This window comes from Eurosta solidaginis, chromosome 1, assembly GCF_040869045.1.
Source record: "Eurosta solidaginis isolate ZX-2024a chromosome 1, ASM4086904v1, whole genome shotgun sequence".
NCBI lineage: Eukaryota > Metazoa > Arthropoda > Insecta > Diptera > Tephritidae > Eurosta > Eurosta solidaginis.
In genome coordinates, this window is record NC_090319.1 from 100,264,448 (window position 1) to 100,281,747 (window position 17,300).

At 38.3% G+C, this 17,300-nt stretch overlaps 1 protein-coding gene across 1 annotated transcript in view; it reads right to left on the minus strand.

The window, feature by feature from the left end:
• Positions 1 to 3,728, minus strand: part of bel (ATP-dependent RNA helicase bel) — a 73,844-nt gene extending 70,116 nt beyond the window's left edge. The window contains exons 1-2 of the mRNA XM_067759342.1: positions 3,666 to 3,728; positions 3,274 to 3,401 (exon numbers count right to left, since the gene is read on the minus strand). Coding sequence (XP_067615443.1) covers positions 3,274 to 3,318 — 45 coding nt within the window. The 5' untranslated portion in view covers positions 3,319 to 3,401; positions 3,666 to 3,728. The remainder of the gene's footprint in view (positions 1 to 3,273; positions 3,402 to 3,665) is intronic.
• Positions 3,729 to 17,300: the final 13,572 nt, after the last annotated feature.

The following is a 17,300-nucleotide window of genomic DNA, read 5'->3' on the forward strand; positions in this document are numbered from 1 at the left end:
ACTGTCATCAATATCCTCTAACGGGAGTCCAAGGAAACTTGCTGTTTCAACAGGGGTGGACCATAGGGAAAGGGGTGTTAGAGGCGTTGGTTCCACATTACAATTAAAGAGATGGTTGGTGTCATGTGGGGACACATTGCAAGCGGGGCATACATTTTGTATGTCGGGGTTGATTCTGGATAGGTAAGAGTTTAACCTGTTACAGTATCCAGAACGAAGTTGAGCCAGAGTGACACGCGTTTCCCTGGGGAGTATGCGTTCCTCTTCCGCAAGTTTTGGATACTTTACTTTGAGTACTGGGTTCACCGGGCAATTCCCGGCATAAAGGTCCGACGCCTGTTTGTGGAGTTCACCAAGGACCTGCTTATGTTTTTTCGCTTCATACGGCTGTGTTCTCAGATGCCGTATTTCCTCAAAGTGCTTACGGAGATGACTCCTTAAGCCCCTAGGCGGTGCTGGCTCGTCAATCAGATGTCTGTTGGGATGCCCAGGTTTCTGGGTATTCAACAGGAACTGTTTGGTCAGCATCTCGTTTCTTTCCCTGATGGGGAGTATTCTCGCCTCATTATGTAGATGGTGTTCTGGGGACATAAGAAGACAGCCCGTGGCAATTCTGAGAGCAGTATTTTGGCAGGCCTGTAGCTTCTTCCAGTGGGTAATTTTTAGGCTTGGCGACCATATGGGTGACGCGTAGCACGTAATCGGCTGGCTAATTGCTTTGTATGTAGTCATGAGCGTTTCTTTATCTTTTCCCCAGGTACTGCCAGCAAGGGATTTGAGGATTTTGTTACGGCTCTGAATTCTCGGAACAATTGCGGCTGCGTGCTCACCAAAATGTAGATCCTGATCAAACGTCACACCCAAGATTTTGGGGTGTAGGACAGTCGGTAGCGTAGAGCCATCGACGTGGATGTTCAAAATGGTCGACATTTGGGACGTCCATGTTGTAAATAAGGTCGCGGAAGATTTAGTCGGTGATAATGCCAGGTTTCGCGAGGCGAAAAAACTGGAGAGATCAGGGAGGTAGCCGTTTATTTTATTGCATAGCTCATCGATCTGTGGGCCTGGGCCTGTGGCCATTACTGTGCAGTCATCGGCGTAGGAAACGATTGTGACTCCTTCCGGTGGTGAAGGTAGCTTAGATATGTAGAAATTAAACAAAAGTGGGGATAGGACACCACCCTGTGGCACCCCTTGTTTAATTCTCCTTGGCTTTGATGTTTCGTTTCTAAATAGCACCGATGCCTGCCGGGTCGCACATGGGGGAATATTTAGAATAAGGTGCCACGATTTTCCAACTTTTCTTTTTTTCGAGGGGTGGCGGGGGTACTAAAAATCACAAAATTATCATCCGCAACTCTAGGAAACTCTTATTTTATGAAATATAAGCCTTTTAATATCCAAATTTAGTAAAATTTCAACTTAAGTCTTTGCACTTAAAATTCGGGTCGCACATGTCGATAGCGATATCAAAAGACGCGTATTTGCGTCGAGATTCAGAATCCGAAAGCAGAAACTACATTTTTTATCTCGTTTAAAAGTTATTCGCGGAAAACCCGTCGGTACTATTGTCGCTTTTTTCGTTGTTGCAATTATTTTTTTTTTTTTGGGGCTTTGAATACTCGTTTTGTGAGTATTGATGATGGCACGGATATTTATGTGTCCGCTATAGCGCCAGGATGTACTTGGGTAGTGATGTATTTCCTTGGTTTGTTGCAATTAAACAAACGAAAACAAATGAAGGTGGTGAATAGTGTTGCCAGCTCCGCAACAATATCTGTTTAACTTGGTAGAAGATTATAAGGTGGTGACACGTCGACATAAATGCAACATACACTATCAATGTATTTTGTTTTGTAATTCTCTGAATAATTTGAAATTAATGTATTTAATTGGAACAAGTGCAGAATATATACATTTGTCAAAAAAAAAATAAAAAATTGGACTTTATAGAGATTTTTATGATGATTCCAACGGTAATTCTGCGTAGAACACATTTCTGCATAGGCGGCCTTCGGCCGCGCTTATAAAAAATAACCCTGGGCTACGTCATGCCAAGTCCGGGTGTGTGGTATAACCGTGGCTACCGCCACAGTGATGTCCTTCTGCGTAGTACACCTTTCTGCGCAGCACCCCAAATAATATTAGACTACAATTAATAAAAGTGTTTTACAAAAACAAAATACATTACCCTACAAAAAATTTGGTCACAAAACCTAATCACGCCCATGCAAATGTGACTATGAATATAACCTATGACCGTAAAATGACTAGTCAAATGACGTGGAATGGCGAGAGCGGTTTTGCAGGGTAATGGTGTATGTTTGTTTGCATTTATGTCGACGTGCCACCACCTTATAATGTTCTACCATGATAAAAAGATATTGTTGCGGAGCTGGCAACACTATTCACCATCGTCATTTGTTCAATTGCAACAACGAAAAAAGCGACAATAGTACCGACGGGTTTTCCGCGAATAACTTTTAAACGAGATAAAAATGTAATTTCTGCTTTCGGATTCTGAATTTTGATGCAAATACGCGTCTTTTGATACCGCTATCGACATGTGCGACCCGAATTTTAAGTGCAGGACTTAAGTTGAAATTTTACTAAATTGGGAAATTAAAAAGCTTATATTTCATAAACTAAGTTTCCTAGAGTTGCGGATGATAATTTTGTGATTTTTAGGACCCCCTCTACCCCTACAAATCAGCAAAAGTTTGAAAATCGTGGCACCTTATATAAAATCCTCTTCCCCTACAAATCAACAAAAGTTTGAAAATCGTGGCACCTTATATAAAAGCCAACCCTTGGAATGTATAAGCTTGTGTTAAATCTATATGAAAAATGTCATTGTGTCACGGCCTTTAACTCGGCTCAAATAAACGAATCGAATGCATAACACAAGCGAAACAGAATGACCGAACAAAAGGGATCGCGCAACACATAGCAGAAAATGGAGATAAAAGAGAGAACAAATAATTGTCATATAGAAAAAGGAAATCGTCATAAAGAAAAGCCAAAAGCAAAAAATTTGAGAAGGAAAAAAAGCAAAAAAGAATGAAATTCTACGAACGCTTCACGAAGAGGTCCAACCGACGGGGGCGACCGTGGCAGAAGGCAAGGCAAGAGCATTAGTGCGTGTACAATGTTATGAAATCAATCATTTTATTATTTTACAGATAGCTTATTGGAATAAACTTTTTCACAAATATACCTCCCGCACTATTGTACGTTGTTAAAATCCCAAAATTTTTAGTTTACAAAACTTACCTGCTGCTCTAGACCTGTGCCATTTTGGTTAATAGCATTACTCATATTACCCTCCAATCAGTTGCTAGTTTTTTCTTTCCTTCCGTTTAGGAAAATCTAGAATATGGTCTCACTTGCTTACACTGCTTCTATTGTATATAGAAATTGAGAAGAAATAAAATAAAAATGTATTTTTTTCTCTATCTCTTAGAGTCTCAGACGAACTTAAGGTTCTTTTTGTGGCAGTATACGTATATATATATATATATTTTTTACTATCTCATTAGTTTTTATTTACAAAGTCTAATGAAAATTTAAATAGTTAATGCTTTTATATGTATTAAACACTTTTATTGTGTAAAGTCTTGTTTTTAGTTCAATATCACCAATTTCTAATTAAGAAAAATTCGCACTCGCTTTCTGTAATTTTCAGCGCACGAACGAAAAACGCGTCGAACGTTTACTTCACTCGTTTCGTAAAAGAAAAAGAAAAATGGCCGAAACGAGCCGATTACCGAAACACGAAGGAAAATACAAATGCAGGGATGCTTTTGTGGAACATAATTTTAGTGGAACGTAATAAGACATTAATCTACTACATTTTTTTTTTGATGACTGATCCAAGCTTTTCTTAAATTTTATTAAAGACGAAACAAATTAGTAAAAATGATTTTCATTTAGTACTATCACTGCCATATATGTAAATTATCAATAGAAAAAATTAGAATGGGACTCACATATCTGTTTCGTGCAACGATTTAAACAAGAATTCAGCTTGGACGAGTCGTGGTCTCTCAGTTGTATGTGCTGGAATCTTGTTAAAAAACTGCAACTTTATTTTTTATATTATTTAGAAAGACAAGCCAAAAATGTGCTGAAGAAGAATTTTGATGAAGAAATGAAAATGAGAAAAGTCAAAATTTAACGTAACGTTTTTTCGTTTTGATTCAAATTTCATAGTGTTAAAAATATTTTGAGTGAAAATTACAAAAAAAAGCTTTCCCGTCAGGATGCAAAAACTGAACAGTTGAAGTCAGTCGTGGGGGAAATTTTTTGGTACTGAATGCTAATGTTTTACTATAGTAATATAATGTGTGGAAAAAATACCAGCTAGATATTTCTCTACATTGGAATCAAAGACAGGTAATTTTAAATGACAGCATGACACTCTTAATACTCGTCCAAAAATATAAAGAGCGGTATCGAAAAAACGCGTTTTAAATCCAGAAGAGATATTTTTCATGCGGTTGTTGTAATTTTGATGATTTTGTGGTGTTGGACCCACCCGGTTCAGAGCACTCCGAGGTCTTTTTTGATGTTTAGTTAATATCTTTTGAACGACTCAAAATTTTTTCGGATTCACGATCGTGGACCCAAAACGCGTCTTTTGTTACCCCTCTCGATTATTTTGGACATTTATTAAGAGTGTCATGCTTTCGTATAGAATTATCCAAGGACATGAAAGAAAAGAAAAGATGAAACAGAGGAAATGGAAAGAAAAACTAGTGGAAGTTGGAAGGGAAGTCGGAAAAATAAAGAGAACAGGAGGAAAATGGAGTGTGAGAGTAAAAGTAAGAATAAGGGTAATGGTTGGGACAAAGAAGTAAAAGAGGTTATCAGGAAGATTAAGTTAAGGATAAGATTAAGAGCATAGTGAGAAAGAGACTTGGATAACAGCAAGAGCGGAAGAGTGAGATATAAGACGGGGAGACTTACGGAAAATTTAAAGGTATAGGGAAATCGAACGGGGCCATTTAGGATGACTAGAAAAAGCAGAGAGAAAGGATATTAAAGATGAGGAGGGTTAGACAGAAAAAAGGCAGGTGCATAGATAAGCTGTGGGAAATTTGTGAAAACTTCCGCATTCTGTATGGTATTGGGTATTTTTTACTCTTACTTTTGTTTCTTATACTTGAAAAATATATTCATTCTATTTCGTAAATTTTGAGGTATCTTGATGAAATTTGGTATGTAGGTTCCTGGACACTCGTACCAGATCGCTAGTTTAAAATGAACGAAATCGGACTAAAACTACGCCCACTTTTTCGATATCGAAAATTTCGAAAAAACCGAAAAAGTGTGAATTCATTACCAAAGACAAAGCGATGCAACTTGCTAGGTGGGTTGAACTTATGATGCAGAATAGAAAATTAGTAAAGGTTTGGGAAATGGGCGTGGCACAGCCCACTTTTAAAAGAAGGTAATTTAAAAGTTTTGCAAGCTGTATTTGGCAGTCGTTGAAGATATCATGATGAAATTGGCAGGAACGTTACACCTATTACTATATGTGTGCTAAATAAAAATGAGCAAAATCAGATAAAGAACACGCGCACTTAAAAAAATTTGTTAAGTCAAATTTTAACATAAAATTGAATATCTTTCTGCCATGAAAAGCTCTCAGTGAAAATTCATCTGCCTTGCAGATGCCGTTCGGAGTCGGCATAAAACATGTATGTAGGTCCCGTCCGGCCAATTTGTAGGGAAAATCAAGAGGAGCACGACGCAAATTGGAAGAGAGCTCGGCCTTATATCTCTTCGGAGGTTATCGCGCCTTACATTTATTTTTTTTTATTTAATGACTGACACAGTGAACATGTAAGTTTTCTAAAAATAATACCATAATATATTGTAACGAATGTTAGCAGCACTGAGCGATGCTATCGTCTCTAAGCCGATGCTAACCAGTGACGTGAATGCACATCAATAATTCATCATTATGTATCTACATAAACGAATAAATAATTGCGTCTACACATATGTACGTATACGAACATCTGAGCGGCAATGCACAAATACATGCATATATCTTATCTGAGTTGTCACAAGAGAGAGCAATAATTTGTGCACGTAGTTGTGGCTGGCGATTTTGTAGCCGAAACAACTAGTAACTTCTGGAAATCGAAGAGCCTAGAAGTATGCAGCGTAAACTATAAAAGCAGTGCAGGCGAGTAAGAAGTAATTCAGTTTGATTTGAATTGTCAAGCAGTTACGAGTAAGACGATATCTAGCGAGCAATAGCACTATTATTTTGAAAGTCAGTTTCCTTTAAGCTATCAGTTTGGTTATTAAGCTATTCGTTGTACAGTTGGAGTGTTATTGTGAAGTACTTTAATAAAGGCCATTTTGCATTACTACAAATTGGAGTTATTTATTCAACAGTTTAGTGATTCGAACTTAGCAGAGAAAAAGCAAATAAGAGGATTTGCAAGTAAATTCGTTACAATTGGTGTCAGAAGAGGAATTGTTGAATAAATTCCAGAAGACAACAAGGATATGGCAAAGCTCAGTGAATTAAAGATCCAGCAACTGAAGAAGGAGTTGGAGAGCCGTGGATTGAATACAAGCGGCGTTAAACTCGAACTTCAGGCACGGCTACGAGAGGCAATGGAAGCAGAAGGAATTAATGTGGAAGAGTATGCCTTTCACCTTGATGGCGAGGAGACAACAAAAATTGAAGAGAAAAACGAAACATCGCAGACGGTTACCAGCACAGACTTGAACATGATTTTGGCTGCAATATCTGCTCAAACATCGACAGTAGCATCAATGTCGTCACAAATGTCATCACAACTGGAAGAGCAGAAGACATATATGGCATCACAATTGGAAGAACAGAAAACGTATATGTCATCTCAACTGGAATCGCAGGAGAACCGTATAACATCGAAGATTGAAGCACAAGAAACACGTATTTCAGAAATGTCGACACAAATTTCTTCACAACTGGAATCGCAGGAAACCCGTATAACATCAAAGATTGAAGAACAAGAGGAGCGCTTATCATTGCAGGTGGCACAAATGTCTTCACAGTTAGAAGCACAGGAAGCAAGGGTAACATCAAAGCTGGAAGCGCAGGATGCAAAAATCGCTCAATTTCAGGCAGAAGTAGATGATTTAAAAGGTCGTATGGAGCAGTTACAACTAAATCGCCCAGCTGTTTCAGCGAGTAATCCAAAGGTAAAGACACCATCCTTTGACGGTTCTGTTCCTTTTCAGGTCTTTAAGCTACAGTTTGAGAAGACCGCAGCAGTGTACCAATGGAATGCTGAAGATAAAGTTGCAGCTCTGTTCGTGGCACTGAAAGGGCCTGCCGCGGAAATCTTACAGACCATCCCAGAGTACGAGCGGAACCATTACGAAACATTGATGAGCGCTTTAGAGAGACGTTACGGAAGCGAGCATAGGAAACAGATATTCCAAATTGAGTTGCAAAACCGCTACCAAAAAGCAAATGAGACATTGCAGGAGTTTGCTTCAGATATTGAAAGATTGGCTCATCTTGCAAATGCGGACGCACCCGTGGAATACACTGAAAGGGTAAAAATCCAGAGTTTCATAAATGGCATACGGGACGTGGAAACGAAGCGAGCTACATACGCAAACCCAAAGCCAACATTCGCAGAAACGGTGTCACAAGCTCTGATTCAGGAAACAACGTCGCTTCTGTGTAAGCCAGTTTTCAAAGCACGCCGTGTGGAAGTAGAACGGCCAGAGTGGGTAGACCCAATTTTGGAAGCACTGAAGGGATCTCAACAGAAGAATGCCGGAGTTATTAAATGTTTCAAGTGCGGCAACCCAGGTCACATTGCACGTCATTGCGATCTTGGTGCTAATAGTTCCAACAATGTGGGTGGCCGTAAACGCAAAGCTGGCGGAAATGAACAAGAGCGTGTCGAATGTAAAGAACGAAAACTTGCCCCGGCTATTGAATGTCCTGTGATATCTGTGTCGCAAATTGGAAGGAAATCAAGCAGTCTTACCGTCAGAGGGAATGTGGATGGTAAAGAGCGTGTACTGACTGTAGATACGGGGGCATCTCATTCCTTGATTCGATCTGAATTAGTCAACAGGAGAGTTAAACCGTTACCTGGAGCAAGGTTGCGTACGGTCACAGGCGAGTATAACCAAGTCCAGGGAGAAGTGATATGTGAAGTACTGATTGGGAAGGTCATGGTTTTACACAAATTCGTTGTGGCGAAGATCGTTGATGAAGTCATATTGGGAGTGGACTTCTTGGTTGACCATGGCATCAAGATCGATATGCAGAAAAGGGTGATGCTTTATAAGAACCAGGATGTGCCAATTAACTTCAGTTTGGAAAAAGGTTTCAGCAGTAATCGAGTACTGGTGGAGAAAAGTCGACAAAGGCCACGAAAGTCAAAGGTAAAGGTTGATGAAACGAATGGGCCAAACAAAGCGAAATCAAAAGTACCTGCGACAAAAACACCGGCATTGACAAACCCTAATGGACGCACTAAAACGACTGCAAGAATTTTGCAGGAAGCATGCAAGGGTGGTTTCAAGCCATTGCGCACTTCTGTTGGGAAACGGCGGAACGATACTGTCAAGCCAATCCGTCAAGCGCAAGCTCTGCGAAGTAGTTCATTGGTCAAACAACAGAGTGTGAGGAAACGACTAAGGATAATGAGTAGTAAGATCAAACGCAGGTACAATGAGAACAATAATTCGGAAGGGTTCTTGGTGGGAGATTTGGTACTGTTAAACAACCCTCTCCGGCGGAAAGGTGTTCCAGCCAAAATTCGGTGCATTTGGGAAGGCCCGTACAAGGTTGTGAAGAAGATCAGTAATTCCATCTACCGCATACAAACCATTGGGAAACCACGAAATAGAAAGGTGGTTCATTTGGAGATGCTAGCGGCGTTTAGATCGAGAGATTTGTCTGATCGGGACGATCAGACTTAGGTGGAGGGCAGTGTAACGAATGTTAGCAGCACTGAGCGATGCTATCGTCTCTAAGCCGATGCTAACCAGTGACGTGAATGCACATCAATAATTCATCATTATGTATCTACATAAACGAATAAATAATTGCGTCTACACATATGTACGTATACGAACATCTGAGCGGCAATGCACAAATACATGCATATATCTTATCTGAGTTGTCACAAGAGAGAGCAATAATTTGTGCACGTAGTTGTGGCTGGCGATTTTGTAGCCGAAACAACTAGTAACTTCTGGAAATCGAAGAGCCTAGAAGTATGCAGCGTAAACTATAAAAGCAGTGCAGGCGAGTAAGAAGTAATTCAGTTTGATTTGAATTGTCAAGCAGTTACGAGTAAGACGATATCTAGCGAGCAATAGCACTATTATTTTGAAAGTCAGTTTCCTTTAAGCTATCAGTTTGGTTATTAAGCTATTCGTTGTACAGTTGGAGTGTTATTGTGAAGTACTTTAATAAAGGCCATTTTGCATTACTACAAATTGGAGTTATTTATTCAACAGTTTAGTGATTCGAACTTAGCAGAGAAAAAGCAAATAAGAGGATTTGCAAGTAAATTCGTTACAATATAAAGAAGAGAATACTTAAAAATCATTTTCTTACATTTTTTTGTTATATAAATAAAATTGATAAAAAAAAAATTTATTTTTGAAAATTTTTTTTTCAATTAAATAAAAAAAATATAAAAAAATCGACCCACTCCGGGATTAGTCGAGATGATTGCAGAATTGATTGAAGTTTTTTATGAGAAAAAAATGGCGAAATTCGAAAAATCTCGAAAAACTGAAAAATAAAAAAAATAAGATTCGAGTTCAACGCTCAGCTCCTGAAAAGCTAGCTGATGAAGAAGTGAAATTCAGAAACATGTCCTAGTAACCATCTCCGTTTGTAAACTTACAATTTTTCTGTAATATCAATTACAAAAACCATTGTATAAAGCAATATGAGCAAAGCTCGCTAATTAAATACATATGATAATATCGATATAATAGTAACAGCGGAAGTATTAAAAATAAATACTGTAAAAATCCGAACAAATGTTACTAAGCTTTCAAAAGCGCGCCTAAAAATCATATCCACACCATTAGGAATAAACTACATACAGAGTGTATGTGACTACATGGTGATCAAAAGGAATATAAACAAAAAGGCAACTCTTAGAGACCAATTGTACAGCGAACAACGGGACATTCATATGGCTTAGCAGCTAAAGGCTTGCACTGATATAAAATGTTGGAGATTCGAGTTCAACGCTCAGCTCCCGAAAAGCTAGCCGATGAAGAAGTGAAATTCAGAAACATATCCTAGTAACCATCGCCGTTTGTAAACTTACAATTTTTCTCTAATATCAATTACAAAAACCATTGTATAAAGCAATATGAGCAAAGCTCGCCAATTAAAAACTTTAAAAATATGTTTGTATTTTTTCCGAAAAGTGAATTTAAAAACAAATTAAAAAAAAAAGATCCCAAACGGTCAATTTTTGAAAAAGTTATAGCATTTTGAAAACAAAAACTTTGTTTTTTTAAAAATTCATACTTTTTTTGAGTTGGATGAAAAAATTTGAAAAAATTCTTAAAAACGTCTTTCGTAAGCTAGAAAAAGAAGAAAAACTTTCAGCCAATTCTAAAGGGGTCGGGTTCAAAATTGGTCGAAATGGGATGGAATACCCCATATATAAATAAATTAGCCGCACCCGACTGATCGTGTTCTGGGTCACCCTGGTCCACATTTTGGTGGATATCTTGAAAACGCCTTCACATATACAACTAAGGGCCACTCCCTTTCAAAACCCTCATTAATACCTTAAATTTTATACCCATATCGCACAAACACATTCTAGAGTCACCCCTGGTCCACCTTTATGGCAATATTTGGAAAAGGCGTCCACCCATAGAACTAAGGTTCAACCCTTTTAAAATACTCATTAACACCTATCATTTGATTCCCATATCACACAAACACATTCTAGATAATTGCATTAAATTCATTAATTAATTCTCTTTCCAAAAATCGCAATTATGCAAAGGATGCAGCTAAAGAAAACTAAAACTGATGTGGCAACAACATTCTTCACCACGGTAACGAAATCATGTGGCAACTTTTACACCCTTTTGGTATTCTACCCGCGAAAGTAGCCGTATAATTTTTTACCCACAAAAGTAGGTGGTTACATCGAAATAACCACGCAACAGCTGTTGCATTGTTTACTATATAGTTTGGCAACTTAAACAGAGGTTATGTTGCGAATAGAGTGGAAGGCAGTCGAATGTCATAAAATGAAGGAATGGTGTTCGGAGTTTTTTCAAAATTAAAAAAAAAATTGATAAGCGCTTTAATAAAAATAAAACTACTGTTTTAATAACAACAAAAATGCCTTATATATTCTATGTACATAAATTCGTAAAGATTATCTCACTTTAAAATTTGAGTTAAATAATCTAAAGTTTTGTTTTGAAACTGAGTCGAGAACTGTTCGTGTGAATGTGCGAATTTTCACCGATCAGCTGTTAGTTGCGCTACTTGGTAAAATTTACAATGAGCTGTTGTTTAGAAAGAGGCAAAACTGGAAAATAAATAATTGTAAGCGCAAATAAGTAAAGATAATAGTAAAAAAGTGTTTCCTCTTGCTATTCATGTTTGTTTACATTATGTACTTTCACAGAATAAATTACAATATATCTATGTAGAAACTTATCATGCATAATATCCATTGTAAATTTTACCAAGTAGCGCAACTAACAGCTGATCGGTGAAAATTCGCACATTCACACGCACAGTTCTCGACTCACTTTCAAAAAAAACTTTAGTTTATTTAATTCAAATTTTAAAGTGAGATAATCCATATAAATTTATGTATCCAGAATATATATGGCGCTTTTGTTGTTATTAAAACAAGAGTTTTATTTATATTAAAGCTTTTATCATTTTTTTTTTTAACTTTGAAAAAACTCCGAACACCATTCCTTCATTATATGACATTCGACTGCCTAGTCCACTGCCTTCCACTCTATTCGCAACATAACCTCTACTTAAGCTGCCAAACTATATAGTAAACAATGATAATATCCATATACACGTCGTCCCGTTTATTCGTTATGCGGCAGTTATTCACCAACGTACGTACCAAAAACGTGTCAGCTGACACGACCTATCTTATGAGTGTGCAATGTAAACGAAAACTCACCGACGTGCAACGCCCGTACGTACGTAGCCCGGAACATAGAAATCAAAACAATTTTGATTTTTTCCGTAAGAACGTGTCAGCTGATCGCTCTCTCACTAGACAGAGTTGCCTAGTAAACTTTTGTGCGCTAATTTTTGACCCGTTGCAGTTTTATGCAAAAACACCTAATTAAAGTTTGAAAAATTGTGAAAATAATTCGAAATAATTATGTAAAAGTGCTGATTATAAATATTTAATCTATTTGTACTTATTTAATATGTATTCCGGCCTTTTACAATATCAAAAATTAAATTGGAAAAAGTTGATGTTTCCATAAGCATACATACAAAATGGTCAATGGCAACAGTGCTTATATGTAAACAATACACACACAAATATGTTATGTACATGTACACAGACGCACACATTGATTCCTACGGGCTTGAGAGTTCGGTCAAACGTGCTTCGTACGACAACCGTCCTTACGTACGGTACACGTCGGTGGGTAACTGCCGCATTAACCTCTTATCTACAAGTGAGACATTTTCGGTATAGCGAACACGGTTGCTACACCATTTTTTCATTTGGGACCAAAATTCATCGAAAAAAGGACCAATTTTTTGTTTTGTTTTATTAGTATAAAATACAAAATTTTACGATAAAAATAAATAAATGTAAGGCGCGATAACCTCCGAAGAGATCTAAGGTCGAGCTTCTCTTCCAATTTGCGTCGTGTTCTTCTTGATTTTCCCTACAAATTGGCCGGACGGGACCTACATGATTTTATGCCGACTCCGAACGGCATCTGCAAGGCAGATGAGTTTTCACTGAGAGCTTTTCATGGCAGAAATACACCCGGAGCGCTTGCCAAACACTGCCGAGGGGCGACCCCGCTTAGAAAAATTTTCTTCTAATTGAAAAACATTATTTCTAAAATTGTTGATGTTGTTTTGCCCCGGATTTGAACCCAGGGCATCCGGTGTGGTAGGCGGAGCACGCTACCATCACACCACGGTGGCCGCAGGATGTTTCCATATAAAATTTTACTAAACATAGTAAGCTGGACATTTTGACATAGGGTAAGTCTATGTCTTCCACCAACCAAACGTTGTGAACATAGTTTTGGTCACAAAGCTCTTGGTTCTAGCATTATGTTGTTGATTGCAATGAAGTAAAATGTATAGTGCAGTTAGGTTTTAGTAAGAAATGCGTTCTGGTGTTGCCAAACTATGTATGTGGAATACTCAGTAAATCATAAATGAAACTAGGCAATTTTGTTAGTGCTATTTTTATAGATGCTTAGTTTTTCCCTTAACGTTTAAACTTCATATCAGGCCAAGATTCAGTAGGTGTGATCTTAAATCCCAGGCCTCAGGGGTTCTGCTAGCACCTACGGGCATAATTTTATACACAACATTTCTTCCGAAATCAAATCTCTTTTGCATTTGCTTCCTTCTGTCTTCGAGTTAAAATATTTTTTGTGCCAAGATGCTTAGTTTTCAATTACATTGCGTGGCTTAACACCACAATAGTCCTGGAATTCCTTGAACTCATTGAGCTGGGTGAGAAAGATTTAAATATCAAAGTGCCAAACGAGAAGTAATGCATGGATTTTTTTTGTTTATACATATATGACACTACTTTATTTTTGCTTGGATTCCAAGCTAAAAAAACTGACGAAACTTTATCGGAACTTCAAAACACAAAAACAATTTCTATCATGAAAAAGCGAGACCGCTATTCCCCAAAAATTAGTGAGTTTGGCATGTTTTTGTTTATGTTTTACATTTTATTTTTACATTAACACTTTTAACAATAAAAACAATGCAAATAACACGCGAAAATTATTTCGGTCTCTAATGGTTCACTTTATAACGTGCACGTACCAGTGCATCCACCCTTTTGTCGCCGTCAACACGGAATGCCCCAGCTAGCTCCGGACATAAGGCGTGGTTCTCAACCCTAATCCACGTTGACAGGGGCCGGATGTTACAATCGTCCTCGTTCATCTACCTACATCCACCGGAAGCCCGCCCATCCTTGGACCGCTCGATTTCTTTGCTACTTCAGCGAGTCCCCTTGGTTCCCACTAACAGGAAAAACGTGTAATTTAATGAGAGGTTATTATGGTACCTCCACACTGATTTGGTGTTCACGCACCTCGCACTGTACCTATAGGCACCCAAGCACCATGAAGGCTCTTAAGACAAATGGATTGTTCAGCAGATTAATATCACCGGCGTGATGTTTAAATGACAAAAAAAAATCGAATCATGAGATAATTAAAAGAAATTTGATTGTGGACAGCCACTGGAGGAAATCTGTACCCCCATACGCATTATGCTGGGCCAGATTTCTCCTTGGAGTTTGTGACCGAAGTCGAAAGGCGAGGTTGCGTGAACCTCAAAAAGGAGCAGAAAAACTAACACTTTATATATAAAAAAAACTACATGGTATACGGAAAACTCACCGAACAAAATCTTCTGCATATACGGGGTTGAGTTATCCGTGGTATCATGGATGTCACGTGTATCGTCCTCCTCCCTCCGAACTGCGTCGTGGCCCTTAACCAGGGTGCTGAGCACGGCGATCAGCCACAATATCAATTTAGGGGCCTTCAGCACCCAGCATCCGCAAATAATTTTTAAGTTTAGGTACACTATTTTAAGTTTTTCTTTTAGCGTACTGTCCTTTGTGGACTTTGCGCACAGGGAACTTCACTTTAGAAAAAAAAACACAACGTTAGGCGCACATTGAAATGTACTGCTTCAACTCTAATACAGTTTTACCTCATTGCCTGCCAGTACCTCCTATATATAGACAAAATCCGTCACCGATACCGTTTATTTTGCTGTTTGCCTATTTCCATCATGGCCGACCATTTATTGGTATGTCTAACCTATATCTGTCCCCTTTTTTCTACAGACCATTTCAACCCACCGTACTTTTATTCAACGTCTGGCAACCCGTCCATCTGAAAGCTCTTGAAATATCCCAATACTGGGAAATGTTAATCGCATCATTTTGACGTTTCTCCTGTTTATTTCAAATATTCCGTCGTGGCCGCGATGGATAATAAAAAAATAAATTTTCGTGCATATTTTTCAGGAGTTTTTGTTCTGACCGACCATCTATTGCAGTTCTTCCCAAAACCAATTTCCCTGGATGGTTTGGCGATCCCCCCGCAACACTAATTCGGCGCCAAACCCCACTGATGACCTGGTATGTTTGTAATAAAGCTGTCATTGATTGGAGGACCAGCCCTGCCGAGAAGTTATTCATGCTTGGTTTGCTGCATAAAAAAAGGTAATTCTTTACGATTTCGTATTTTCTATCGAATCGTGTAATGAGCGGCACAACTATTGCATGTATTTTTCTTCGCTATCTTTTCAGGCTTATACCTGTGCGACCCGATTTGTTCACCCCTGATGTAAAAAGGACGTTGACTGGCGACATGGCCAATTCGTCTACAGTTCTGGCCTTGAAGCGCAATGGGCGATGTGTCGAGGAGAGTCGAGTTTACGGGAAGTAGCTTAGAAACTTGAATCTAAGAATTTTTTACTTTATGGTACTTTTGTTTTATCTTTTGCAGGTCACTTCGGCAACATATAGGGAATTTGGCGCATCCTTCGAGCGGGGCAAGGTATGCCCAACGCGGGGAACACCCACCCCTGACAACTTTTTTCACAAGACAGTTGATTTTAATTGTGTTTTTATGCACCAAATTTTCAAACTAAAAGCAAAATTTGCATGTGTCAGAAAAAAATAAAAAAAAAGGCCGAATATCAAATAAACCTATCGAAATAAAACTGGCTCGTTTGTTTTTAATGAACTAGGTTGTATTTTCCTTGCATTTCGTTTTTAACACGCTTTTATTAGATTGGCCTGTATCTATGTGACAGAATCTTTGAGCTTAATTTTCACCGGTTTCTAGAAGTCTAATTAATTTGAAACTTTGCATACGTATCAAGGACCGATGACAATGCATTAATGTGATGGTGAGGTGACATAAGGTCAACGGCCATAGGGTCAATTGGCCTTATTACCACTTTGAATGGCCATAAGTTTGATTGAAACTTTGCACACGTATCAAGGCTGGATGACAATGCATTAATGTGATGGTGTGGTGACATAAGGTCAACGGCCATAAGGTCAATTGGCTTTATTACCACTTTGAATGGCCATACGTTTGATTGAAACGTTACACACGCATCAAGGCTCGATGATAATGCATTAAAGTGATGGTGTGGTGACATAAGGTCAACGGCCATAAGGTCAATAGGCCTTTTTACCACTTTGAATGGCCGTAAGTTTGATTGAAACTTTGCACACGTATCAAGGCTCGATGAAAATGCATTAATGTGATGGTGTGGTGACATAAGGTCAACGGCCAAAGGGCAATTGGCCTTATTACCACTTTGAATGGCCATAAGTTTGGTTGAAACTTTGCACACGTATCAAGACTCGATGACAATGCATTAATGTGATGGTGTGGTGACATAAGGTCAACGGCCATAAGGTCAATTGGCTTTATTACCACTTTGAATGGCCATAAGTTTGATTGAAACTATGCACACGTATCAAGGCTCGATGACAATGCGACAATCTGATGGTGGATTGACATAAGGTTAACGATAGTTAATTAAGTTATTAATAAAATTTAATATAATTTTTCGGGATTCTGCCATCTTCGCTGCTCTCGTCTATAATACCAATGATCTGCTGACCCTTGGCAATTTCGGCGAAGGACCGCGTACAGCCTCCCTGCGTGTTGGCCCTTTTCGGTGCCGTGGGGTTGGATTCATCCATGGACCGCTGGCGTTTCGAGGTTTCATCACTCTCGACTAAAACTTTTATACTTACTTGAACTAAAAAATTAAAAATAAATAGTAGTTAAAAAAAACTAAAAAAACAAAAAGAGTTTATATAACAGTAGTAGAAGGTCAAACAATCATTTATAGTTAATCACCTCAAAATAAAATTATAATAAAATTTAAGTTATTAACAGAATAATTTAATTCACAGTGAAAAACGTGCGGTGCTTGATATTGAATGTTACTATCATTCTATTGGCAACTATCTGAGAGGAAAGATATGAAATGTAGTCAAATGCACCCCACGCTTTTTAATCTGAATTAA